Source organism: Camelus bactrianus, chromosome 23 (genome assembly GCF_048773025.1).
Source record: "Camelus bactrianus isolate YW-2024 breed Bactrian camel chromosome 23, ASM4877302v1, whole genome shotgun sequence".
Classification (NCBI taxonomy): Eukaryota; Metazoa; Chordata; class Mammalia; order Artiodactyla; family Camelidae; genus Camelus; species Camelus bactrianus.
In genome coordinates, this window is record NC_133561.1 from 25,274,607 (window position 1) to 25,302,020 (window position 27,414).

A 27,414-nucleotide genomic window follows, 5' to 3' on the forward strand; every position below is an offset into this window, starting at 1 on the left:
CTACAAATGTTAGACTAGCTACAAAGACAGATGATTAACCAACAATTCCCTCCACACACTCACAGCTGCTGCCTGCAGGGTTCACTGCAGTTGTAAGTATTACAAATGGTCTGTAGCACTTACTGAAAGAGATAAATTGCTTACTTACTAAGATTAATAAGAAACTTTCACTCTTTAATATATAAGGATGTGGAGAAAAGCTGAAGATAATCCATTAGGAACAGACAATGACAGCTAAGAACCTCAACCAATTTAGAAGCCACTCCCTTTCACCCAGTGACAAGCTTTTTATCTGTATATCTCTCAACATTGAAGTTACAGTTACTTGGGCGCAGTTAAATTCCACAGTACAGAGGGTATAAGGCAGAAAGTCAAAATATCCCTCCTCCCACACCATCACAGGTTACACACATTAGGTACATCACCACACAAATATGATGTCTATTTAAACACAAATGGGATCTTACTAAATATATTGCTATGTAACATTTGTTTTCTCTATCTTAAAAATATATCCTGGACATCTTTCCTTATCAGTGTATCTCAAACAGCTGCAGAATTCTATTAACTGGCTAAATTATGGCACATCCATACAACCACATATTAAGAAAATTCAGTTTCAGTTCTCTTGTATTGAAAACTGCAGATGAAACTCGTGTGTATGTACCTATATTCAAAATTGCAATGAAACTCGTGTGTAGGTACCTATATGAGTGTTCATAAATGTGTTGTGTGTTCTCGAAGTGTGGTCCACAGACTTCTGGGGGCCCCCGATGGCCTTTCAAGAGATCAACAAGGTCAAAACCATTTTCATGGTAATACCAAGACAGAGGTTGCATTTTTCACCACATTGACATTTGCACTGATAATATAAAACCCAAGGCAGTAAAACTACTGACCTCTTGGCATGAACCAAGACAATGGCACCAAACTATGCATACTAGTAATCATATTCCTTACTGCCACTCACTCATACACATTTTTAATGCCAATTTCACGTAAGAATGTCCTTGGTAAAGCAGTAAAAATTATTGACTTTATTAAACCTCAATCCTTGAGGCTATTTCTTTTTAAAAGTCTGTGGGGGGGAGGAAAAACTATAACTACTCAGACTTGGACATTTGGCAGATTTTTTTTCTTTTTTTTTTTTTGTAATTGAATCCTCTTCTTTATTTTGCCATAACCCTCATGCAAAGAACTTAAAATCTTCATTCTACTCTGAGTAATTTCCTTTTCTTTCATTTTTCACTTTTATTAGATACAATTGATACAATTTGAGCACATTACAATATATTGCATGTAAATACATATATATGATATGCTGCAAATATTTTTTAATTTACATATATGTACTGTTCATTGCTTCTAAGAATAGTTTAGAGCTTTAGCTTTTTAAACTTACATGGTTATCAAAGGAATAAAGCCAACCACAAAATAAGAATCAACAGAATGCAGTAATCCAATCATAAAGGACAGTCAAATGTGCTTACACATCTTCAAGAAATCAATCATCTAAGTTATAAATAGTTGGTAGTTCACCTGTGTCCTTTTTTTTTTTTTCAGATTCCACATGTAAGTGATATTATATGGCATTTTTCTTTCTCTTTCTGGCTTGGCAGATATTTTCTTACAAATAAACAAAGTGAGCCTGCCACTTCAAGGAAAACAATAAATGGCATCATTGTCAGTGAAGAAATTCAAGCTGTCGAGTGACTATGAGCTTAACAGCTTCCCAGTACTTAAAAAATGTCCTTTAGAAATCTGTGGTGATATTGACAACTTTTTGAAATTAAATAATGAAATGGGTGCACATATGTAAAACCTGTATAACTCAGGGGACCAACATTTTTCAAATGATCAATGCACGATGTTACAAGCTCATGCCTTAAGTAAAGGATCCATTCAAATCTAAGACAGACCAATGGATTTTAATATGACAAAGTACCAAAGGCTCACTGATGGGGTTTCAGATTCCATAATGCAACTAAACCTTTAAGAAATGACCACTGTCTACTCAGCCATGAAAAAGAATGAAACGTTGCCATCTGTAACAACACGGATGGACCTGGGGTGTATCATGCTTAGTGAAATAAGTCAGACAGAGAAAGACAAAAACTGTATGTTTTCATTTATATGTGGAAACTAAAAAATAAAACAAACAAATGAATATAACAAAACAGAAACAGACTCACAGATACTTAGAACAAACTAGTGGTTAGCAGTGGGGAGAGGGTGAGAGGAGGGGCAAGACAGGGGAAGGGGATTAAGAGGTACAAACTATTAGGTATAAAATAAGATACAGCACAGAGAACATATGCAACTCTCTATAATAACTTCAAATAGAGTATAATCTATAAAAATATCAAATCACTATGTCATACACCTGAAACTATTACAATGTTGTAAATCAACTATATACTTCAATGATAAAAATAAGGAAATTACCATAAACTTTGCTGTATCAAAGAAGAATATCTTATCTGAAAAGCTATTAAAATACTCCTCCCTTTTTCAATTACATCATTTGTGTGACCCTACATTTTCTTCATATACTACAAGCACAGCTATCACCACAGATGGATCCAGAAGCAGACAGAAGAATCAGCGGTCTTCTAATCCAGGCAGTGGAGATTCGCAAATGTAAACTAATACTACTCTTCACTTTTTTTTTTTTTTTGCTTTGGAAAAATCATTTTTCGTAAAAATATTAACATGTAAATGTATTTTTATTCTTAATCTAATACAGTAACACTTTTAAACTTCTAGTACGATAAATATTAATTGAATACAACCACATAAACAACAGTTGTTCAAGCTGCTTGATTATTTTTAAGAGTGTCATGGAGACTTCTGAAGCCAAAATGTGTAATAATCACTGATAAATATTGCCTAGTAAAATTTACTAAGAGCAGAATTCTAGGAAAAGATATATTTCAAAGTGTCCTCCCCAAAACCGTGCAACTTCATACTCTTCCTAGTTTGTATCTATTTCCCCAAACTAGGTATAATCAAGCGTTTAAATTCCTGCCATGGGATTTAATTTTAACGAAATCATTGCCTATAACTACTCCAGCTCTTAAGTTTTAACTCATTCTTTCTTTTTCAATTTATCTAATGCCCAGAGTGGTCTCTGCGGCAGCCAGAGTCCAGCCAAAAAATGGAATCCACATAGCAATTTGAACAGGGAAAGTCTTATAAAGAAGTATTAACTATTTACCTAGGATTAACTACTAAGAAGGAACAGAAGAGAACTCTAAGGAATAACCTAGGGTGAAAGGAGAGAAGCAAAGGGAGTACTTGTAAGGGGTGCCTCCTCTCCAAGGCTGGAACTCAGATCTCATGGAGACTGTGGTGGCAGCACACTGGGTGACAGAAGGTAGCTGGGCTACTCTAGTCACCGATGTTCCATGGTGGGAGGGCCAGTTGGTGAGCAAGGAACTGCACACTGGGACTGGCAAGCAGGAAACGCTGTTGTGCTGCCAGCAGGTGAAGGTGGAACACAGGGAGCCCCAGAGAGGAACTGACAAGAAAATTTGCTAGAGGGCTGGCACCACTGGGCATCCCACACCCAGACACCAATGGCAACAGAGAGCAAACAGGGACAGATGTAAGCCTAAACCCTGTCTCCCACGGCGTCCCTCCGATGCCCTGAATTGATTAAGAGTACACATGCCAGCTGGAAAAGCAGATTCAACAAGGTAATGAAAGGTAGATTTGGAACTAAAATGCAACAAATTGATAACTAACATAGTTTCTAATACCATTTCCCGCAAAAAGCAACCAGGGATCCATGAAGAGATGTCAGATTCCAGGGCTAGAGCACAATAAATTCAAGATGAGCACTGAATATCTTGTTATGCCTAAAAGTAAGAAGTGCTTAAAAAAAAAAAAATGACAGGGTAAAGTTATAAGGATAGAAAAGTCAGAGTAATAGGGCTCCTACTGGTCAAAGCTGGGACAATTTGAGTATCAAAAAAATTAAGTACACTAATGAATTCTACACTAGTAGGGAAAAAACAGGTATATGAGTCCAAATAAGTAGTGGATAGATGAATAACTATAGAGCTAGATATAATACATGGACATACAAATGCACAGCTGTATAAATGGATACATAGATACAGGTTAAAAAGCATAGGTACAAAGATACAGAGATACCTAAAGCAAGAAGGAAGGAAAATCGCTAATGTAGAAGGGATGCTGGAATTGGAAAAATCATTATTTTGTAGCCATCATGCAAACATTCATTCATGAAGGAATCAACGGATGCTAAACCCAAAGGGCAATCTTGTAAAAGAGCAGGATATCCTCATGATCTTAAGTTTTGGAGGAAAGGTAAGGAGGGAGGAAGGAAGGTGAATATGTAGTACGCGATAATCTGGAAAATGGCCCCAAAGATACCAGGTCCTAATTCCTAACTTCTAAATGATACTTTATTTGGACAAAGAGTCTTTGCAGATGTGATTAAGGCCGTTGAGATACAAAGATTATCTTGGATTATCAGGGTGGGCACTTAATGCCATCACAAATGTTCTTATAAGAGAGGGGCAGAAAGAGATTTCACACACACAAAGCTTCAGAGGTTTGAAGATGAAGGTGTTGAAGATTGAAGTGATGCTGTCACAAGCTAAGGAATTCACCCTGTCACCAAAAGCTGAAAGAGGCAAGGAATATATTCTTCCCTAGAGGCTCAAGACCCTTGATTTCGGACTTCTGGCCTCCAGAACCACAAAAAAGATTAAGTTCTATTGTTTTAAGCCACCACAAAAACAATTCTTCAACTTTTCTCTCCTCTCACCATGTATTAAAAGGAGCAAGAAAAAAAAAACACACTACACTTATTAAATACTCTGGCTGGAAATATCCTTGGGTACATTATCCTGTTGGTTTGGTACATTTTCTAATTTCCACATAACTATATGCAACAGTGTTGTTAAACTTCCTGCAACTGCATAAGAAAGATCCACCCCCTTCTTTAAGTTTGTAGTAATATTTACCTAATTTTCCTAAAAGTCTTATCAAAGACGAGAAGGCTTCTATTAATAGCTTCTTCAAGACACTTCAGGCCCTGACTAACACTCTCCTCAAAGCCCACAATTCATTCTAAAGCCACTCTCCACATTTTTGGTTTTTGTAATAACAGCACTCTACTTCCAGGTTAAAAAAAAATCTATTAAGTAGTTATAGCTTTATGTAACAAATTACCCCAAAACTTAGTAGCCTACAACAATAAGCATTACTATCTCACACAGCCTCTGGGGGTTAGAATCCAAAAGTGGCTTAGCTGGATGGTTCTACTCAAAGCCTCTCATGAGGCTGCAGTCAGGCTATCAACCAGCGATGGAGTCACCTGAAAGGTTTACTGGGACTAGATGAACCTGCATCTAAGTTCATTCACACGGTTGTGGCAGGTTTCAGATGCCTGCTGGGTGCTGGCTGTTGGCTCCTCGTGGGCCTTGTCATAGGCTGCTGCAGTGCCCTTACAATATGAAAGCTGGTAACCCCCAGAGCAAGTAATGAGAGAGGGAGAAAGAGAGAGAGATAACACCCCCAAAAGAGAAGCCACAGCCTTTATAACCTAATTTCAGAAATGACACACTGTCACTTTTCCTTATGCTATTGGTCACACAGACCAATCCTGGGAAGGGAATACACAAAGGTGTGAATAGTAGGAGACAAGGATTATAGGTTGTCATCTTGGAGGCTAACTACAAGAGGCATGGTCCAAATATAGAGCAAGCTAGAATGCACAATGAATTTAATTTACTGATGTAGTATAAGGAAAAAGGGCTCCATTAAAACTACATTGTCACAGTAATAATCACAATTAAGCTCAGAGAAAAAATGTAATTTTGGTACACTACTTGATATAATAATCAATAATATATACATAGCCATAATAATATAAATGTTACAGGTGATGTCTAACGAACTCCAGAATTGAAAATCATTCTATAGATTAAGTATGGAAGCATGATTACAATTATTGAACAGAATACAAATATTATCACCTTTGACAAATACTATAATACGAGCACAAATTTCAAAAGCTAAGTGGTGAAAGGAGCTAAAGAAGGATAAGGAAGGACAAACACAGTTTTAGATTCATCTTAGGGACAAATGGTACTTTCTATAGTTATGGAGTAAGAAACAGAGACATAGTCAATAAAGGAACTAAAAATATTACATAATAATACAGGGGAACAGGGGAACGGGGTAAGTCAAATCCCTACCCACAAGAGTAAAAAGTCAATAGATAGGTCATAAGTTGTTAATCAAAGAAAAAAAGGTATAATCTTAATATTATAGATACAGAAATATACACATGATAAATAAAAAATGAAAATAGAAAAGATTAAAAGTCTATTCTCCCTAAAAGGAAAAGTGGGTGGAGGACAGGCAGAACAGAAAATTACAGCTTTTTTGGGTTTTTTTGAGGTAACACTGGTTTATAACATGTAAGCTTCATAGGTCTAACATTATAATTTGACTTCTATATATATATATAATTTTTCATCACGGCACGCTCACCACCAAAGTCCAGTTTCCATCACCATACATGTGACCCTCTTTATCCATATGGCCCTCCCCTAACTATCTTCCCCTTCTGGTAACCACCAACCTGTTCTCTGTATCTGTTTTTGTTTAGTTTTGTTTAGATTTCATGAGCGAAATCATACAGTATTTGTCTTTCTCCATCTGGCTTATTGCACTTAACATAATACTCTCTACGTCCATTAGTGTTGTTGCAAATAGCAAGACTTCATTCTTTCTCATGGCTGAGTAGTATTTGATTGTATATATATATATATATATACCACATCTTCTCTATCCATGCATCCATCAGTGGCATTAAGGTTGTTTCCATATCTTGGCTATTGTAAAAAATGCTGCAATGAATATAAGGTTGCATACATCTTTTGAAATTAGTGTTTTCATATTCTTCAGGTAATTGTTCAGAAGTGAAACAGATGAATCATATGGTATTTCTATTAATTTTTTGAGGAACTGCCATTCTGTCTTCCATGGTGGCTGCACCAATCTACATTCCCACCAACAGTAATTGAGGGTTCCCTCTTCTTCACCTCCTCTCCAACACTTTTGATAATCACCATCCCAATGGGCCTGAAGGGAGATCTTATTGGGGTTTTGGTTCACATCTCCTTAATAACTAGTGATTCTGAACATCTTTTCATGTGCCTATTGGACATCTGTATGTCTTCTTTGGAAAAAGTTCCATTCAGATTCTCTGCCTATTTTTCAATCAGGCTGTTTGTTTTGTTGTTGTTGAATTATGTAAGTTCTTTATATATTTTTACTTTGCCCTTACGAGACAGGTATGACTTACAAATATCTTCTCCCATTTTGTAGGCTGTCTTTTCATTTTGTTGATGGCTTCCTTTGCTGTGCAAAAGCTTTTTAGTTTGATGCCATCCCATTTATTTTTGCTTTTATTTCCTTTGTGTAAGGGGACATATCCAAAAATATATTGCTAAGATCAATGTCAAAGAGCACACTGCCTATGCTTTCTTCTAGGAATTTTATGGTTTCAGAACTTATATTCAAATCTTTAATCCATTTTGAGTTAATTTTTCTATATGGGTTAAGACAGTGGTCTAGTTTTGTTTTTCTGCATGGAGCTGTCCAGTTTTCCCAACACCATCTACTGAAGAGACTTTCCTTTCTATATTGTACATTCTTGGCTATTTTGTCTTAATTAGTTGTCCGTATATGTGTGGGTTTACTTCTGAGTTCTCAATTCTGTTCCATTGACCTGTGTTTTCTGTCAGTAACATGCTATTTTGATTAGTACAATTTTGTAGTTTAATTTGAAATCAGAGAATGTGATTAACGTCCAGCTTTGTTCATTTTTCTCAGGATGACTTTGGCTATTCTAGTCTTTTGTGATTCCATGCAAATTTTAGGATGTTTTTGTCCTATTTCTGTGAAAAATATTGTTCGGATTTTGATAGGGATTGCATTGAATCTGTAGATTGTTTTAGGTAATACAGACATTTTAACAATGTTAATTCTTTCAATTCATGAACATAGGATATCTTTCCATTTCTTTGTGTCTTCTTCAATTTCTTTTAACAATGTCTTAGAATTTTCAGCGTACAGATCTTTCAACTCCCTGGTTAAATTTATTTTGAGATATTTTGTTCTTTTTGTTGTGATTATAAATGGGATTGTTTTCTTAATTGCTCTTCCTACTAGGGTTCACTGTTGGTGTATAAAACTGCAACATAGTATGTTAATTTTCCACCCTATAACTTTATTGTATTTGTTTATTATTTCTAATAGTTTTTGATTAAATCTTTAGGGTTTTCTATGTATAAAATCAGGTCATCCAAAACATAGTTGCGGTTTTACTTTTTCCTTTCCAATCTGGTTGCCTTTTGTTTCTCTTCTTGACTGATTGCTTTAGCTAAGACTTCCAACACTATGCTGAATAAGAGTGGTGAGAGTGAGCATCCTTGTCTTGTTCCTGATCTTAGAAGGGTAGCTTGTAGTTTTTCACCACTGAGTATGATGTTAGCTACAGGTCTGCCGTGTATGGTCTTATTATGTTTAAGTATGTCCCTTCTTTAACCATCTTACTTCATTGAAAGTTTTTATCTAAAATAGATGTTGGAAACTGTTGAATACTTTTTCTGCATCTATTAAGATAATCATAAGATTTTTATACTTCATTTTGTTAATGTGGTGTAGAATATTAATTGATTTGCAAATACTGACCCATCCTTGCATCCCTGGAATGAAACTCACTTGATCATGGTGTATGATCAGTATGTACTGTATTTGGTTTGCTTAACATTTTGTTAAGGATTTTTGCATCTATGCTCACCAGAGATAATTTTCTTCTTTGTGTCTTGTCCTTATCTAATTTTGGTATCTAGAATTTTCTTCTTTGTGTCCTGTCCTTGTCTAGTTTTGGTATCAGAGTAATGGTGGCCTCACAAAATGTGTTAAAAAGAACTCCCTCCTCTTCAATTTTTTGGAACAGTTTGAGAAGGGCAGGTACTAAATTTTCTTTGAATGTTTCATAGAATTCACCAACAAAGTCATGTGGTCCTGGACTTCAGTTTTTTGGGAGGTTTTTGACTACCATTTCAATCTCCTTACCAGTGATTAGTACATTCAGATTTTGTATATCTTCATGATTCTTTCTTGAAAGGCTGTAAGATTCTAAGAACTTATCCATTTCTTATAGGTTGTCCAACTTGTTGGCATATAGCTGTTCACAGTAGTCTCTTATAATCCTTTGTATTTTTATAGTATCCACTGTAACTTTTCCTCATTCATTTCTGATTTTATTTATTTGAGACTTCTTCTTTTTCTTAGTGAGTCTAGCTAAAGGTTTGTCAATTTTGTCTTTTCAAAGAAACAGCTCTTAGTTTCACTGATCTTTCCTATTGTCTTTATAGTCTCTATTCACTCACTTCCACTCTGACTTTTATTATGTCCTTCCTGCTGCTGACTTTGGGCTTCACTTGTTCTTACCCTAGCTCCTTCAGATGTAAGATTAGATTATTTACAGGATTTTTCTTCTCTCTTGAAGTAGGCCTATATTGCTATAGACTTCTGTCTCAGAACTGCTTTTGTTGTATCATAGTTTTGGTATGTCACAGTTTCACTTTCATTTATCCAATAGATTTGGGTATGACATAGTTTCATTTTTACTCATCCTCAGGTATTTTTTAATTTCTCCTTTGATTTCTTCATTGACCCAATAGGTGCTCAGTAGCATGCTGTTTAGTCTCTACCTATTTGTGATTTTTTTTTCCAGCTTCCTTCTTGTAGTTGATCAATCTTCTTAAGAGACTTGTTTTGCATCCCAACATATGGTCTATCCTTAAGAATGCTCCATGCACACTTGAGAAGAACGTGTATTCTGCTGCTTTTGGATAGAATGTTCTATATTTATCTATAATTCTGGTCTAATGCTTCATTTAAGGCTAATGTTTCCTTGTTGACATCCACCACTCATGCACCACCCTGTGGTTCTGGATGCCACTACGGCTAGGAGGCCAGAGTCATGTGCACTGCCTCCACTGCTGCTACCTCATCCTCTGGGGCTGTGGGCTCAGCCACCGTGGCCAGAGGGTGGAACTGCAGGCACCACCTCCACTGTTCCCCGCCCCGTTCTACCTCTTCTATGTGTTTCAGTCCATCCACCTTCAGATGTGTGGATCTCTCCAGCATCCCACTGTGTTAAGCAGAGGAAACTGTTGAGTTGTGGATATTTTATAAGTTGTAGACTGAAGGGGAAAGAAAGGATCATTTCATGCTGCCATGGTCCTGATGTCACTCTCCAAGAAATTACTGCTTTTTATTGACTATTCTTTATTAGCTTGGTTTTGTGACTTGTTTTTGAATTTTCTTAGCCATATGCTTCTATTACTTTGACTTTTAAAGCTATTCCAATGTATAAAGGACACAGATGTTAAAATTATTTGAAAACAATAATGCAATACACATCAAAAGTCACAAAAATATGTATACTCTTTGACCAAGCAGTTCTGCTCCCAGGAATTTATCCTAATTAAATAATTATACATCTGTATAACAATGTACAAATAAAAATATTAAGTATGGCATTGTTTATAATGGTAAAAATAATTAAAATAATATGAGTAAAAGATCAGTTAATAAATAATGGTACATAACAAAAACTAGAATATTACGCATCTATTATAGTTAATGTAGATTCTTTTTACTGACACGAAAAGATAATCACAATATGCTATTGTATGAAAAAGAGGTTACAAAACCACATATAGCAAAACTCCGTCTCTGAAGTTTATATGTATAGAAAGGTAAAGAGGCATATGCATACTCATATGTACACAGGTACATGTGCACAGAGTCTAAAAATGATGCTAAAATGTTAAACCACCTAGAAGATTGTATTAAGGTTGAATTTTTAAGTATTTTTCTGTATCATCTGAGTGATCTGTATATTCTACTTTTACAATGTGAAAAAATGTGTACTTTAAAAATTAATGTGCATACACTTTGACTCTGTAATTCCACATGCAGAAATCAACTTTTAAAAATAACAAGATGAGTATGAAGCTGTCTGCATAAGAATATTTATGGTAAAGTCTAAGAAAAAAACAGGAATATTCTGTATTCTATTGGTCAAGGTCCAGTCAGGGAATTAAAAACATATCAATTATTTTAACAAAGAAAAATTTTTTTAACAAAGAGAATTTAATATAAAAAAAGAAAATGGGGTATTTGAAAACTAATAAGGCAAAAAAAGAACACAAAGATTATCAAAATAACAGAAAATTACAAGTGTTGGCAAGGAGGTGGAGAAATTGGAACCCTTGTGCACAGCTAGTGAAAATGTGAAGTAGTGCAGACCCCAACAAAAACAGTATGGTGGTTCCTCACAAAATTAAAAATAAAATTACAAGATCCAGTAATTCCACTGCTGGGTATACACCCAAAAGATTAAAAGCAGGAATTTGAACAGATATGTGTACACCATGTTCATAACAGTATTATTTCTAATAGCCAAAAGGTAGAAGCAATCCAAGCGTTCACTGATGGATGAAGAAATAAACAAAATGGTACATATACATACAATGGACTATATTCAGGCATATAAAGGAAAGAAATTCTGCCACATGCTACAACATGGATGAATCTTGAGAACATTATGCTAAGTGAAACAAGCCAGTCACAAAAGGACAAATATTGTATGATTCTACTTATATGTGACGCCAATTGCAGTTGGCTGAATCCACAGATACGGAAGCCATGGATACAAAAGGCCGACTACACTATGCCATTTTATATAAGGGACATATGCATCTGCAGATTTTAGTATCTTTGGCGGGGGGGGGGGTTCCTTAAACCAATCCCCAACAGATACCAACTGTGTAAGAATAATTCAAAGTCATCTTATGTTCCTACAGGGTTTTTCAATTTACTTGATTGGTTAGAATTGGAGTTGCTCTGGTGCTGCTTTTCCATGAAAGGTAGGAGTAAATGCATTCCGAGTTAATGAAACCACAGCAAGAACATGAAAAAACAACTTCAAGTGCTTGCTGCATGATAGGAACCATCTTAATAAGGGGCTTCTGACTTCATGGTTCAGCATTTCAGTGTCCAGTATATACACATAATTAGCTAATCATCACTTTTTAAAATCACAATTTCAAAATAACCACTTACCAAACACTATTCCTTTAGCAAATGGAGGAAACAATTCTGAATGTCGAAACAAGTTTTTGTGAATTTGCCATAGTTCTTTGTGTAGTTTCTTAAAGTCACTGTATCTCTTCCACACAATTATCTAAAGAGAGAAGAAAATTAAATGTGTATCTCACAGGGAAATAATTTAGGTTCAGATATCTAACAATAAATAATCTTCTCATTAAAGTGCTCAAAATTGTCACGCAAAGGCAAATAAATATGTTCCAAACAATATGGTTAACTGTCTGAAATTAACTAATACTACTTGCTTTAAAAATATAAAGCAGCAATTCTTCCTCCAACTGTTCTGTTTGGCTTTTAAATTTCATTGTAAGCAAGTACTGTTCTCTTCACACTAGAAAAATAAAGTCTACACTACATAAAATGTCACTTAACCTCTTCAAAAATCAGTGACTACTGGCTGGAAATTAGCTAGATCTCAAAATATATATTTGTCTCAAAAATAGCATGTTTATAAACACAAAATAATTAATTTAGACAAGTTTTAAACACAAAGAACATATTCAGCATTTGCCTAAAAGGATATATACTCCGAAAAACACTAAAGAAGAAATGGCTTTGTAGGAAGTAATCAACCTAAACTTTTGCATTTCCTAAATCTCAATGAAAACAGTAGTAAGATTTCTGGAGGCAAGGTAAAGCCTGATCAGAATACCACTAAAATTAGTATATTTAAAAAAATAATAATAATAAAATCACAACCATTTAGATTACATAACATGTAAAAGTAAGTTTACCTTCGTTAGTTTGAATTATTGTCTAAACTTATCTAGATTAAATTAGAAGAAAAAAACACTTTAAAAAAAAAAAAAAAGATGACACATGGCCTTGCTATCACTGATTTTGCCCCTCAGTCTCCACAAAACAGGGTAAAACTGAGTTTTAAATTCCATTACCTGGTATACTGGTGTCTTTGCTTCTGAAAAAGCTAATAATTGCACTTCTAATAAACTCAATAGTATAATGCTAATAAGCAAATCTTAGGTCAAACATGTAACCAAGTGTGATTTATGATTTACTTGTCAAAAAACCTACTCTCTGCATATAAGAAATTCTTCACTAAACTTGGTCATACTATCAAAAACTCTACCATGATTAGTAAGTATCCTGCTTTTAATATAGGAGACTTGCTTTTAATCCTCGGAAACTAGTTAGACTGTAATAGGAATTAATTTAAACAAACTGCTTCCTCCTGATCCTTCCTTTTATTCATTTACCTAATAACAAAAATAGTCAATGAAACAAATATTTTCATGACCCTACTTCATACTAGGACTGCCTTGGCACAAGGATGAAGAAATAAGAAATACAGCCCCTCCTTTAAAGTTAGGAAGAGGGGGAAGGATATAGCTCAGTGGTAGAGCACGTATTTAGCATGCAAGAGGTCCCGGGTTCAATCTCCAGTACCTCCATTAAAAATAAGTAAATAAATAAAAACCCAATTACCTCCCCCACAAAATAAAATAATAAATAAATAAAATTTTTAATAAAAAAATTAAGTTAGGAAGAATAAGCTAACAGAATAACTACATCACAAGATGGTGTGATAAATGCTGAAAAGGATACCATAGAAGGAGCACCTACAAAAAGTAATGACTTAGGTGAGCATACTGAAGGGAAGTAATGACCAGACCAACAAAAATAAAGTGGGACAGAAGTGTTTGGGAACGAAGTATTTAAAAGGAGAGTAGGATGCCAAATATAATTATTAAACTTTTAGCTTTTGCAACTGGATAAATGGTGCTATTTTCTAACGTGAAGAGAAAAGGAGAAGAAGCTATTCTGAGATAAGAACAAAGTTCAATTTTAGACATAATTTTATTTTGGTGCATTTGAGGCATTTAACTAGAGATGTCCAATAGAATAGACAAGTTTGGAGTTCAAAGAGCAAGAATTAAGCAACATGTATTAATTGGGTCATCAAGAGAGAGGTGGTAATCACTCAGAAAAGATTTCTCCGCATTTGTAACAAGATGAGAAGTCTAACAACTGAATGATAGGGAACCCTGGCACTGAGGGGCCAGCGAGAAGTAAGGAAGAGGAAACCAACTGCAAAGTAAGTGTTTAAGAAGCTCAACTGTGCCATGAGACAGGACACTTGGGTGGAAGAAGACATTTTACTTTAAATGGAAGTGAACGAGATACATACTGATAGCAGAAAACCAACAGTGCCAGTCAAAGAGTAAAAAGAGCTGAGAGCCAAACCAACACATGAAAAGAAAAAGGTCTCAGGACAGGGAGACTACAAGGGATTTTAAATTCTCATATTATTTGCTTCTCTGTAGTTTCTAATTTTGATACATTAACACAATGCCATCACGGGAAAAAAACAGTGTTATTTTTATATTTTTAAAATAGATCAAATTAGAATGGTACTACATTGCCAAGGGCTTAAGGGGGAAATGGGTGATGGACTTGTGACAGTCATCTTACATAAGGTAAATACAACCCTCAAAGCCATTATAAACTAGGCATTGATAGCTATTCAGAAGGCTGTCGCTAATGAAAACAATACAATTTGCAGATAAAATTTACATTCTAGTTAGGGTCATTTTAAAATAAAGGCAGAGTAACTTATGGGGCAAAAGCTAACAATCTAATCACAATAGTGATAATAATACCATGGCATATAAACCAACAGACAGTCTGCAGAGCAAGAATTAGCACTTCCAAGGTGCAAATCTCTGTTTCTTCACCATAGTCTAATTTATTCACTGACATATTCCTTATTCTCAACACTAGAACTGTAGAAGTGAAATATCTAAAAGCAAATATAAACCTTCAAAAAAATGCAGGAAACCAAAGCATTGTAAAAATGTGTTCATCCACTGTCTCCTTTTCTTCTTACTCCTTTTAAGCTTGGACATTTCTAGGATCTTCAAAATGGAAAAATGAACAAAAGCACACTTCCATTTCATCAGTAAATACTGATGCTTATAACTGGACGACACAAAGTCCCAAAAGATACAAGTATTTTCTCTACTGATCAATTCTTACCTATCAGGGGAAAAAAAAAAGTTGTATTAACAGCTATTGCTCTATCAAACCAACGCTGCAGAAATTTCTTATCCATTAAAGTTACTCTGAGTAAAATTCCTCAGTGATAATCATAGAGTATAAATTTAATAAAAGCTTAATTTTCATTAAAAAATATTCCCTTACTTTCTACATAAAATAAATGCTTTCTTTTCAGGTAATTTTACTTAATGATACAAAAAAACTTTAGACCTTTTGTATTTTACAAAACCACTCAATTCAATTAACTTTGTCCTAACTATACTCTCACATAGTATTTAAAATTTGCTGGATTATCTTTTTGCTTACAACCAACGTCATCACCATACTACCTGCTTATGGATTTTCTTTTCCTCTTTCTTCAAGAGCCTTTTCTCTCCCTTGACACATTTCTGAATGTGCTCAAATAGTTTTTCTAAAACTATTTTATTTATGAAATAACTTAAAAGTTAGAGATTTCTGACATAATACATAGGCAGTCCTATTTCAATTCTTCACATTTCCCAAATTTCCCCAGTGAAATTTACTACCTAGAGAGAAAGAGAGCTATAAGTTCCTTTCTGAAAAGGGGGGTGGGGGGAGGGCACAACACCTCCAGCTCTTTCTTTACCTTCCGCAGGCGTTCATGATCTAGAGAATCTACTGAACAAAAGGCCACATTAACTATTCCTGCCCCTTCCTCAGCTATCCCCATGCTACTCCTAACGAATAAAAATCTAGCGGGAATTTTTTAAAGATTTAAAGAAAAAGCTATCCTGGATAGATTGTTTGGTTTTGGTTTAGTTGTGGGGGGGGGGGTTGCATAATTAGGTTTATTTATTTATTTATTTATTTTTTAATGGAAGTACTGGGGATTGACCCAGGACCTCATGCACGATAAGCATGTGCTCTACCACTGAGCTACACGGTGCCCCCAGATGAATTTTTTATCCTGGATAATTTTAAATTATTTACTCCATGTGAGTATTTTAGCATCCTTATGAAGAAAACACAGCTATCTGTAGCATGTGCCAAGGGGTGTGTGTGTGTGAAAACAGCTAAATTTCTCAGGTTTTGTAAGGATAGCATATTATTAGCCCTATATTTGGTTAGACTAACAGTTATATCTACTGATACTCAACAGCCCTGTGATGTCTAACTAAATTCTAAAGCAGTAACTAAATAAATCAGTTAACAGAGAGAAAATGAAAAGAAAGGAAACTGAAACAAATTCTAGGCAGTGAATTCCTCTCCTAAATGTGAATTTCAATGTTTAAATGAAATACATGAGTAACTAAAAACTGTTGTTATAATTTCAAGAGTATTCTACATTTTAAGAAGCCAACTAGACAGAAGACATCCTTTTGAAAATGTTATACCATTTCTAACCAAGGACCATGCAATCATCTAACTAAAGGACACTTACAAGAGTGTTCTGATGAATGGTTTCACCAACAGTTGTTATTATAAAAGAGTTTTCCCCAAAAAAGGATTAAGGAAATGGCAGAGAGCATGTTCATGGATAGGTTGGTTCAGGATTCTCCCTGGAAAAGGGGAACATCAAGCTACAAACTACAGCACAGCAATCAGACAATGTATTCAAAGAAAATACAACCCATTTTAAATTCTAACAGAGTTGTAAATTTTCAAAAGCAGAATAGCCTGGTATTGACTATTAATTTAAATTAACTAGTAGAACTCTAAGGAAGAGCTCATACTAATCAACTGACAAAGAGTACTTTCATTAATCAATGGAACAAAGTAATTTCACTGACATTTTGAAAAGATATAGATATAACCTTTTCTTCCAAAATAACATTACAGTATTCTCTTCCTGGCTGGGGGGAGGGGGCCGTGGGGGGAAGGATATCTTAAAACCCCTAAGGAAAATAGTATCAAAGCTTTTAAAAATGTGTCTTTTATTTAACTCTTTTTAACCACAGGAAAAAAAAACAAATATCAGACCAGATATAGTAAGAAATGGTAATGTATACAAGCTAAAATAGTGTCTAAACATGCGTCACACAATCAAACCAAGTATGAATCAAGCCAGGTATGCAGTAAGGAGTAGTGGAGCTTGTGGCTAAATAGAAAATACATAGCCCACCTGAAGACATTATCATTCAATTGAAAAAAAAAAAACCTTACAGAATCAAGACTGCCAATTTATAGCATCTGTTTTAAACACTTTAGTAAGATATACATATATCTCTTATATATATATATATATATATATATATATATATATATATTCTTCTAATCCTAGTATAAATAAGAAAGTACCAAAATGAAAGTAAATTTTAAAATGTTAAAAGAAGAAAGTTCCTCAGTTAGGATTCCTAAAGGTATATAACTAAGCACAAAGTAATTACAAATAGAGAATTCCACAGTTTTAATCAAAAATATAACAAGTTGGTAGCATTTTAAAGAGAGGGAAATAGCGTGCAAAAGAACTACCTACAAAATTTTAAAAAGAAACATCTATACGCAAAGCAGTTTTCCAAGATGTCAACATGTCAGTTCAATAGAAAAATGGGTAGAGAGAAACTCATAATTTATTATTATGATCTTTAAAATTAATACTATTTACCAAATACTTTCATTTTTTACCAAAAAGTCATCATGATTTTGAAATAGGTAAACAGAGGCCCTTAACTAATACTGAAATCTTACGAATGGTAGTTATCAGAAAAATTATCACATTAATTAAATAACACTATAATTCCTGAAATTCTTATTTATATAACTTAACACCCACTAAAACTTAACATGTACTTAATAGGTCTAAAATAAAACACTTCAGCTACTGCTTTGTGAATTGAAGACAATCTCTAGACAAACATACAAATACAAAGACACACATTCAAATATGTTTCCTCAATAAAACATTTAATTAAATTTTTTGTCAAATATATAAAATAAAACTTTCATATGGATAAACATGTTACCTCCTGGACATCCTCTGGATTTCTTCGTGAAACAACCTAAAACAAAACATACACAGAAACATCTAATCATTATTAAAACTTAGTATTTCACATTTGTATAATACATTCAACAGTACTTGTATGAAAAATTTTACTTACTTAAAAGACAATAAATACCATATTATATCACTTACACAGAACTCAGCTATCTAACAACTTCACTATCTGAAACACATACTAAAAAATTAAGCAAAAGGCAGCTAAAAAAGGTGCACACGCTGAAGTTCATTATTACTACATTCACAAGAGAATGCCTCACGCCCTTCACTCTTACTTGACATAATTTTAACAGTCTTGTCTATTCCCTTCCCAGCCTACATATAAATCGGAAGCATAAAAAGCAGCTGCACCTGGGCAAAGTATATAAGGGACTCCTCTGTACTATTTCTTACAACTATATGTAAATCTACAATTAGCTCAATAAAATTTCAAGAAAAAAAAAAAAGCAGCCACAATGCTCAGACACACCACTATCTGTGAGAAGTAAAAGTAATCACTGACCTTTTAATGGTGAAGAAGAAAACAAAATATCTTACAGAAAATTAGTTATAAAAAAAATTATATACAGCATTCAGGGACAAATAATCCTTTCAATACTCCCTAAACAAAGGGGCAAAAGGGGGTGGGATGGATGGAGGATTCTTTTAGACTTCTGTAATTACAAAAGGCAAAAAGTCTAACATTCACAAAGAATTCTTCACAAAACTTCTAAAAAGAAGAGGCTGGGTGCTTAAATCACCAAACAGCATCAAAAAGAGCTGCAGGAAAATCTCATATTAGATACATAATACTTTCTACGTAAATGTGTATAAGTCACAAACTTGATGCTACAATATGTACTTTGCAAAAACAAACAAAAAGATACATAAACCACATTAAAATGGATGCCTGTAGATGAGAGGAAGAAAAGTCTTTGATGACTGGACAATAGCATGAACTGGGGATTATGATCAACCCAACACTACTCCTGAGGTCCAAAACGAAACCCAAAAAATATGCTATTTAAAGTCAGACAAACTTCTGGGACATTGTGCTGTACACCAGAAACTGACACATTGTAACTGACTGTACATCAATGAAAAAAAAAAGTCAGACAAACCTGGTTCAGATTATGATTCCTCCACTTACTGGTTTGAGCTTCTCTATAATACTCCCTGCCTGGCCTGGCTGTAGTAGACATCAAACAAGAGCACAGCAAGAACTCCGTAATTAAAAAGTGATCTCCCTCTCTCCCTTACTAGAGAACGTAACTATCTGGAAAGGTCCCACCCAAGAATTCTGACAGGAAATGTTTCCAATTTCTTGCCACTCTATTCTCCAACTTTCAGGATATAAAATGTGGTAAAACCTCTCACAATGTTCATTAATTTAGAACCGTGCTATCCAATAGAACTTTCTCTGATGATAGAAAGAAAAGTTACCTATCTGCACTGTTCAACACAGTAGCTCTGAGCAGAGAGGGTATAGCTCAAGTGGTAGAGTGCATGCTTAGCATGTGTGAGGTTCTGGGTTCAATCCCCAGCACCATCTCTAAGAATAAATAAATAAGTAAACCTAATTACCACCCCTCACAAAAACAAAAACAAACTAACAAAAAAACACAGTAGCCCTTGCCACATGCATATGTGCGACTACTAAGTACTTGAAATATGGCTACTGCAACTGAAGAACTGAATTTTTAATTTTATTTCATTTAAATTAATTTAAATTTAAATAAAAGTAGCCACATGTGACTAATGGCTACCATATTAGACAACAGATTTAGAACAAGAGGCCAAAACAGGTAACTAGCAACTGTATATTATTCTATAGTTTAGCTATTACTTTCAAATACCAACCCTCCCCTAAAACACACACACACACACACCTTTCCAAAAGTATGATGTTTCATATAATTAAATGATTTAATTTTGCCTCCTATTAACCTTTCTTTAATTTTTGTAAATTGTGCTAATGAGAAGAAAGTTAGGGATAATCAATCCACTAATATCAACCCACCAAAAATAATCAGCATATGATCACTGGCAATAAGATTTATTCAGGTGTTCCTTACATTCTACAAGATATATATTTTCTGAAAAATTACTAATTTCCTGAATTTACAACTCAATCATTTTATAAACATACTAAGGTTTTCTTCTTTTACACATGCAAATGATCTTGTTGTGACAAAAGAAATTATTTCCTGGTTTGGTGTACGTATTAGAAGCATCACATTTTAGATTTTCATCAGGTAAGCCATTCCTGGAAATCAAACGTATAAGTACTACATAAGCAAAAATGCATTAGCCATCCCCTAACAGTATCCACAATTTTAAAATCATTTCATCAAAAATAACCAATTGCTTATGATTCCTCATCCACACTCTTATTGGTTCACATACTTCTGCTACGTGCTGGGGCTGAAAAAAAAAAAAAAAGTCCCTGCCTTCACACTCCCCAGAGCTCAGTCTAGTGGCACGCAGGGCTGTGGTGTGCTAAGCAAGAGAGGAGCGCCTCTTCCTAGACCTTTCCCATGACTCTGAATGCTCGCTGTCCAGACCACGGGGGCATCCCAGAAGTAGACAAGAACAGGTTAGTTAGACTCTCAGACTCTTAGTATTTTCATGGTTAGTTACTCATGATTATTACAGAAAACCAAAGTTTAAGTACTCAAACTACCTAAGTGAAAGTTTTTAATTTTAAGCTCACAAGAGGATCATCTCTTGACCCTCACATACCTCTCATGTAAAGAAGGAATAATTTACTTAGGCAGAGCTCAGAAAATTAAGTCAAAGCTATTTGCTGAGTATTAACTATCCGTTTCCCCAACAGCATAAATCAAGCTTAGGGAAAACCATGTCTGGAAAGTAGAGGGCTACCCTTGTCTGATGCTTCTCTTTCCTCTCTGGATCTTTTCCTTCTCTTTTGTAGGTTCCTCTTCCTCCTTCTACCCACCAACACTGTTGTAAGCGCTCCAAGAATCAGTCCTAACTCTGTTCCTTAGCTTCTTTTTTAGCATTAAGAGAGAAAGCCTATATCTGTGCTAATACTGTCAAGGCATTGTGCTAGGCGTAGGGGAAAAAAACCTTGACTTTACATATTGACATTTGCAAAGAATTTTATATCAATGTTTTGTTTTATTCCCTCAACAACCTATGAATTAGGCAGCAGTGGATATTATGAATGAGTCCCCCTTTTACCCTACAAGGAAACAAGATTCAGAAACTTGTGTAAGGTCACATGGCTATTCACCTTCAGATAAGGAATAAGAACTTGGATTTTCTGACTCCTGGTCAGTAATAACTAAGTTTACTTGCTTCCACAAAACATTTCACCAATAGGTGTTATTTATTCTTTCTCTTACTCATTCAACAAATATTAGTGCCTATTCTGCTGCTAGGTACTGAAGCACAATGGAGAATACACTGGGTCTGATTTCTACACCACATTATAAAAATATAATCACTTGCCAACTACATTACCAAGTTCAGCCACTTGGCACCCCACTATAAGGATTCAGTATTTCCACATATGTAATCTCATTTAAATGAGTTGACAAGTGCCCTCTGAAATGAAAACCAAAAACACAAATGGGTTAGAATAATATGAGTTGAGCCCAAATGTCCTTTAGTAGTAACTCTTTCTATGTCATTCTCTTCAGCAGGACTGCAAAATTGATTAAAAAATAAGAATACCAATCAGAAATCTGAGGGAAAATATGATCAAACCAAAAACGAACAAAACTGAGCCCTCAGACCCAGAGTTTTATAACTTTTAATACTACATTAGCAATTATCTCAACAAGTAACATCAATTCCAAAACAAAAACACTGTAAATTCACCCTGGCATAGATTGCTAGCATTTGGTAACTTTTTCCAGGTAAATTTCAATATTTTGTCATAAAATTCAGCCAATAAATTCCATAAACGTTAGAATGTAAAGCAGTGATTCCTTTCATTTGAAGTTCATAAATTTCCACTGCAAACATTGGCTGCCACTGGCTCAGTACCATATACATCTCGAAGACCCTCTTGCTATAGAGAATTCTACTACCAAGTCATTTTGAAAACTATTATCCTAAAGCAGTGCTTCACAAACCGTGCTGTGGGGGAATACAGATATTCTTTAAAAGCAGTTCTCTCTAAGGAAGGGTTTGATGATCAATTCAGTTTAACAGTTTTTAAAAAAAAAATTTTTTACAGCAGAATTTCTCAAAGCCTTTAATACATTATTACGCCTAGTAAATTTCCAAAAGGAAAATATACAGTATTTCCCAAGGTCACTAATCCACTCAACTTTTTATTTTTATCACATGTTTATTTATTATTATTTTACTTATTTAGTGCAGCTACTAAAATTTGGAACACAGCTGGGAAATGCTACTGCAGCGTTTGTAGTCCATCTGCCTCTGTTAATGCCAATAGCAAAGTGTGAATTTAGGGAAACAAATAAGGGCTCACAGTGAAGGTTAACCATCTTACTGTGCTAAGAAACTAAATACTTTATTTCGATCAAGGCAAGAATCCAGCCTGGTAGGATGAGATAACGAAGGCCCAAGGGCATATATCAACATACCAATACTAATCAGATGAAGCAGAAACAGTCAGAACTGGATCTCACAAATCCGTGATTCCAAACAAGGTGCTTTTTCTAGGATAGAACTAAATCAGCCCTCCTGGAGATTAAAATTCCAAGTAATAATTAGGTAAATCCATTTTGTCTTTCACAAAGAAATGTAAGTAAACCAAAAAACAGATGTTGAAGAAGCACTTTGGCAGAAGAGAAGGAACTAAGAAGAGAGTTTGAACACTGGCTCTGGCATTCACTATAAACTTTTTTACCAGTTCAGTGATAAACCAAAAAAAAGCAACTTTAAAATGAGCCCTCTTCCCTATCTTTTGAAAAAAAAAGGAACAGACGTTGTGGCTTGGCCTAGCTATGGCCCATAATAATCAACAAATCATGCTGTCATTAGAGCCTCTAAATCCTTTCCAGTGCTAACTTGTTTTATCTACTTAATAAATAATACCAAGTTTCCTTAAAAGTCAAGTCAACAGTACTCTTTTATCTAATGACCATCATAATAATAATGATTTGAAGTCAACCTCTTAACTCATATACAAAAGGACATATACAAAGGAATTGTCTTAAAGATATTTAAGAAGATCTCTTAAAGATAGCTACTGGAAAATAAAAGTACAAAATTATTCAAATCTAACTTTTAGTTTTTACCAAAAATAATCACAAAATAAATCCCTTTAAAAACACATAAAAATTAGTTAAATACAAATTTTAAAAAGCTACTTCTATGAGCAGTTATTAAAATCAAGTCTTCTGATGGCCACTTCACTATTAGCGTTCAGCTGCTAGTTTAGGGTAATAGCAGAGCTAAGAGGATAAAATATCTACAAAAGTAACACTTTTTTTAAAAAGTCAAAATACAAATGAACATTTAAAAAAAAGGACATGCCCATTGTGGAGCTGTGGCCTTTCGTAAATTCTTTTACTGCCCACAACATCGGCCCATCTGTGTCCCACAACACCCTCTCTTTTCATTAGAGGCGTATCTTTAAGATTCCAGCTTTCTCTCAAGTTCTTATTACATAGTCCAGGCTCTGTGCTAGGCACCAAGAATATAAAGTTAAAAAAAGAGTCTTCCCTATGAAAAGGAGGCAAACAAGTACAATATGACAAAGGCCTTAATGGAGGAATATACAATACACACAGAGTTCTACACTTAAGGAAGGCTTCCTGCAAAGCACAGGCAGGAGCTCACACCTGCGATGAGCAGGGATTGCCAAGACAAAAGGGAAGAGCATTCCAGACAAAGACAACAGCATCTAACAGAGGGGTAGAGAAGAACGCAGTATACTAGCATACTCAGGAAACCACATATACTTCCCTTCCCAAGCACAAGCAGGCCACACAAGAATACAGCCAGGAACTAAAAGCAGGTTGCCTCCAAGCAATACAAATAGTGCTTCAACCTGAAGCTTTGGAAACAGCAATTTTCAGACTCAAGTCAACCTGAGTACTTCTATTCATACCATGCTCCCTTTTGTTCACTTCACCATAACCATTGTATTATTCTTGTATCTACCACTTTTGCCAAACTACATACTACAGCAAGGCCCTGTGGGTACACACAGTTGTCTCCATATGTGCACCCACAGCATCTAATGAAATGTGGCTAGGTGTTCAGAAGCAACGCACTGGGATTAAAAGCACCGTGACTGGGGCCAGTCTACCTGGGTTCAAATCTAGACTCCACTATTTGCTAACTGTGTGACCCTAGGAAGTTACTTAACCTCTCTGTGCTTCAATTTCCTCATTGATAATGTGAGAACAGCACCTACACATCGTGCTGCTGTGAAAAATGTGCCGATTTATATAAAGTGCTTAGAATAGTGTTTGTCTCATAGTAAGCACCATTTAAGTATTTGCTATTAATAAGCAACAAATGTTAGCTATATAAAATAAGGACTTAGGTAGTCTCACAGTTTGAAAACAAAAGCAAATTACTTTAAGTACGTGCCAGATCTGCACACTAAAAACCAGAAAATATTGCTCAAATTAAAGAGCTAAATAAATAGCAAATATTATGTTCATGGTATAAGATTCAATATTGTTTAAAGATATCAATTCTTCTGAAATTAATCTACATTCTCAATGTAATCCAAATCAAAATCTAGGTAGGCATGTTTGTAGAACTTAACAAGCTGATTCTAAACTTGACATGAAAATGCAAATAATCTAGAATAGCCAAAACAGTTTTGGGAAAGAAACACTTAGAGGACTCACACTACCTGATTTCAACTTAGTATAAAGTTACAGTAAACAAGGCTGTGTGCTATCGAGATGAATAAAAGCACACATTCATACAGAGACTTATACACAAACATTCATGATGGCTGTATTCATAATAGCCAAAAACTGGAAACAACCCAAATAAACAGGTAGATGGATTAATTGTAGTATTACTAACCATACAAGGGAATACTGGTCAGCAATAAAAGAGGATAAAAACACACTACAACACAGATGAATTTCAAATAATCATGCTGAGTTAAAGAAGGCAGACCACACACACACACACACACAAAAAGCATTTATATAAAATTTTAGAAAACGGAACCTAAGCTATAATGACAGAAAACTGACCAGTGGTTGCCTAGGGACAGGGAGTGGGGAGAAGGGACCAACTGCAAAAGAGCATGAGGGAACTTCTGCAGTGATGACTGCAGTGGTGGTTACACAACTACAGACATTTGTCAAAATTCATCGAACTATACATTTAAACTTGATGAACTTTATTGTATGTAAATTATGCCTCAATATAAATGAAATAAAGTCACAAGGCAACACTGTCTTTTAAAAATACAAGCATACCTTTTGCTTTCCATATTCATATTGGAAAGAATACAGGCAAGAATTACCGTTCACTTAATGCTGTTGCGAAATCTGTATTACATGAGAATTTTGTAAACTTAGCATGATGAAAACCAAAACACTGCTAATGGTTCTTTTATATCTGTGTCTCCTTTAACTACAGAATCAATGGAAATCTACAAAAGAATTTTCCAATTCTGAACAAAAGTACTTATTCTAGATAAAAATTAATAAGCAACACAGAGTTTAACTAGAAAATCTGTTAGCAAGCTTGTAACTGGCCATAAGGTTAGCTAAGTCTGCCAGGTTCCAGTGAACTGCCAAAAAAAAAAAAAAAGCATAAAAGAGATGAAACAGCTCTTATGCTACCCAAAATTTAACAATGGTACTTCCCATGATCCTAATTCTACTCCTACATAAAGAACTCTGTAAGGATCAAGAATATAGAAATTATTCCTTAAAGCTAGAAGTTGGTCATAGGAAACATGAAGAAAACTTTCCTCATTTTTAGCTCATTAAGTTCTCTCAGGGGAGCACTACTTACCTGATTAATTCTCCTGAGGAAAGATGTTTTTCTCCTTAAGTCTCAAAAAATAACAAATATTTTACTTATTTTATAATAGTAAGCAGTTATGTTTTAAGTATATCTCCATATTAACCTTCAACCCTTAAAATTAGAAAACAAAATCTGTACCATAAGCAATTTAAGCGAGGACATAAATATTTACAAGGAGAAAAAGGCAGTGAAAGCACTTTTCCAGTTAAATCATCACAGCAATACGTAGCATGCAAACTATATGGATTTGGTTAGAAGAGGCAATGTGCTAGTTTATCTTCTAATTTATGTTGTCATATAGGTTAGTTCACAGCTTAAGAAAAGATATTTAGGATCTCAATTAGGTTAACCTTTCCTTCTGTAAAGTAAGAATATAAGTAATAATCATACTCAGTGTTTCCTATTCAAGTTCTATACACATTCACGCCTTCAGGCCATGATGGCTCTATCCCCTCTACCTACCTTTCTACCTACAATGCCCTCTCCATTTATCTCACCCATCTAGATTCTTCCCATTTTTCACCACCTCCTTAATTAGCACGTTTCCTGATCCCTTGAGCCAGAAGCTATCTGTCTTCTGAAATATCATAGTTCTTTTCTGCAGTCACGGCATGTAACACTTTCTATCTCGCACTACACTTCTCTAAGTCCAGTAAACCCTCCTCTACTAGGAGGAGTCTTGAAAGGAAGGTCCACGCTTTATTCAGCCTCATTATCCCTCAGAGCACGTTGTGCCTAAAACTAAACAATTAGTGGGTGTGCTTCCTAGAACGGAGAGGAAAACATTCCACAATATTTTTTAGGCACTCGGTGTCCCACATTGCCTTAGGTGATATAAAAGGAAACAAACACAAATGATAGAGAGCTGCTCTAAATCTACTAAGAGACACAGATATGTAAACAGATTAATACACTATTTGTGGCAAGTGTTACAGTAAGGGATGAACAGGGTGCTATGAGGAGAACATTATGTATGTTAAAAATTGTTGTAATTCCACAAACAATGCTAGGAAACCAAGTCTAGATTTTTGAAGAGCCAAAGACTAGAAAGACTTCAAGAGTGGTATAATAAGGACTCCCTAATCTTAAAAGAATTTTCTTAACCTGAAACTACATATTCTTAACCTGCAACTCCATCTATATAACAAACTTACTTGCATACAGGGAGTAACAAATCTCCCTCTATTCTCAGTACAACCCTTTGCAATAACCAGGCCTGGCCTTCTTGTCTTTTCACAAATTTGCTCACCCCATCCTCCCACATTTGTCTGAAT

General features: G+C 34.9%; 1 protein-coding gene across 3 annotated transcripts in view; it reads right to left on the bottom strand.

The window, feature by feature from the left end:
- The window catches only part of RPS6KC1 (ribosomal protein S6 kinase C1), a 141,563-nt gene that overhangs the window by 112,795 nt on the left and 1,354 nt on the right, over positions 1 to 27,414 (bottom strand). For 2 of the 3 annotated variants that reach the window (XM_074351828.1, XM_074351827.1), the window contains exons 2-3: positions 18,174 to 18,209; positions 12,190 to 12,310 (exon numbers count right to left, since the gene is read on the bottom strand). In XM_074351828.1, the coding sequence (XP_074207929.1) occupies positions 12,190 to 12,310; positions 18,174 to 18,209 (157 nt within the window). Of the gene's footprint in view, positions 1 to 12,189; positions 12,311 to 16,651; positions 16,674 to 18,173; positions 18,210 to 27,414 lie in introns of those variants that run through there. The other variant, XM_074351830.1, reaches the window with a different exon arrangement.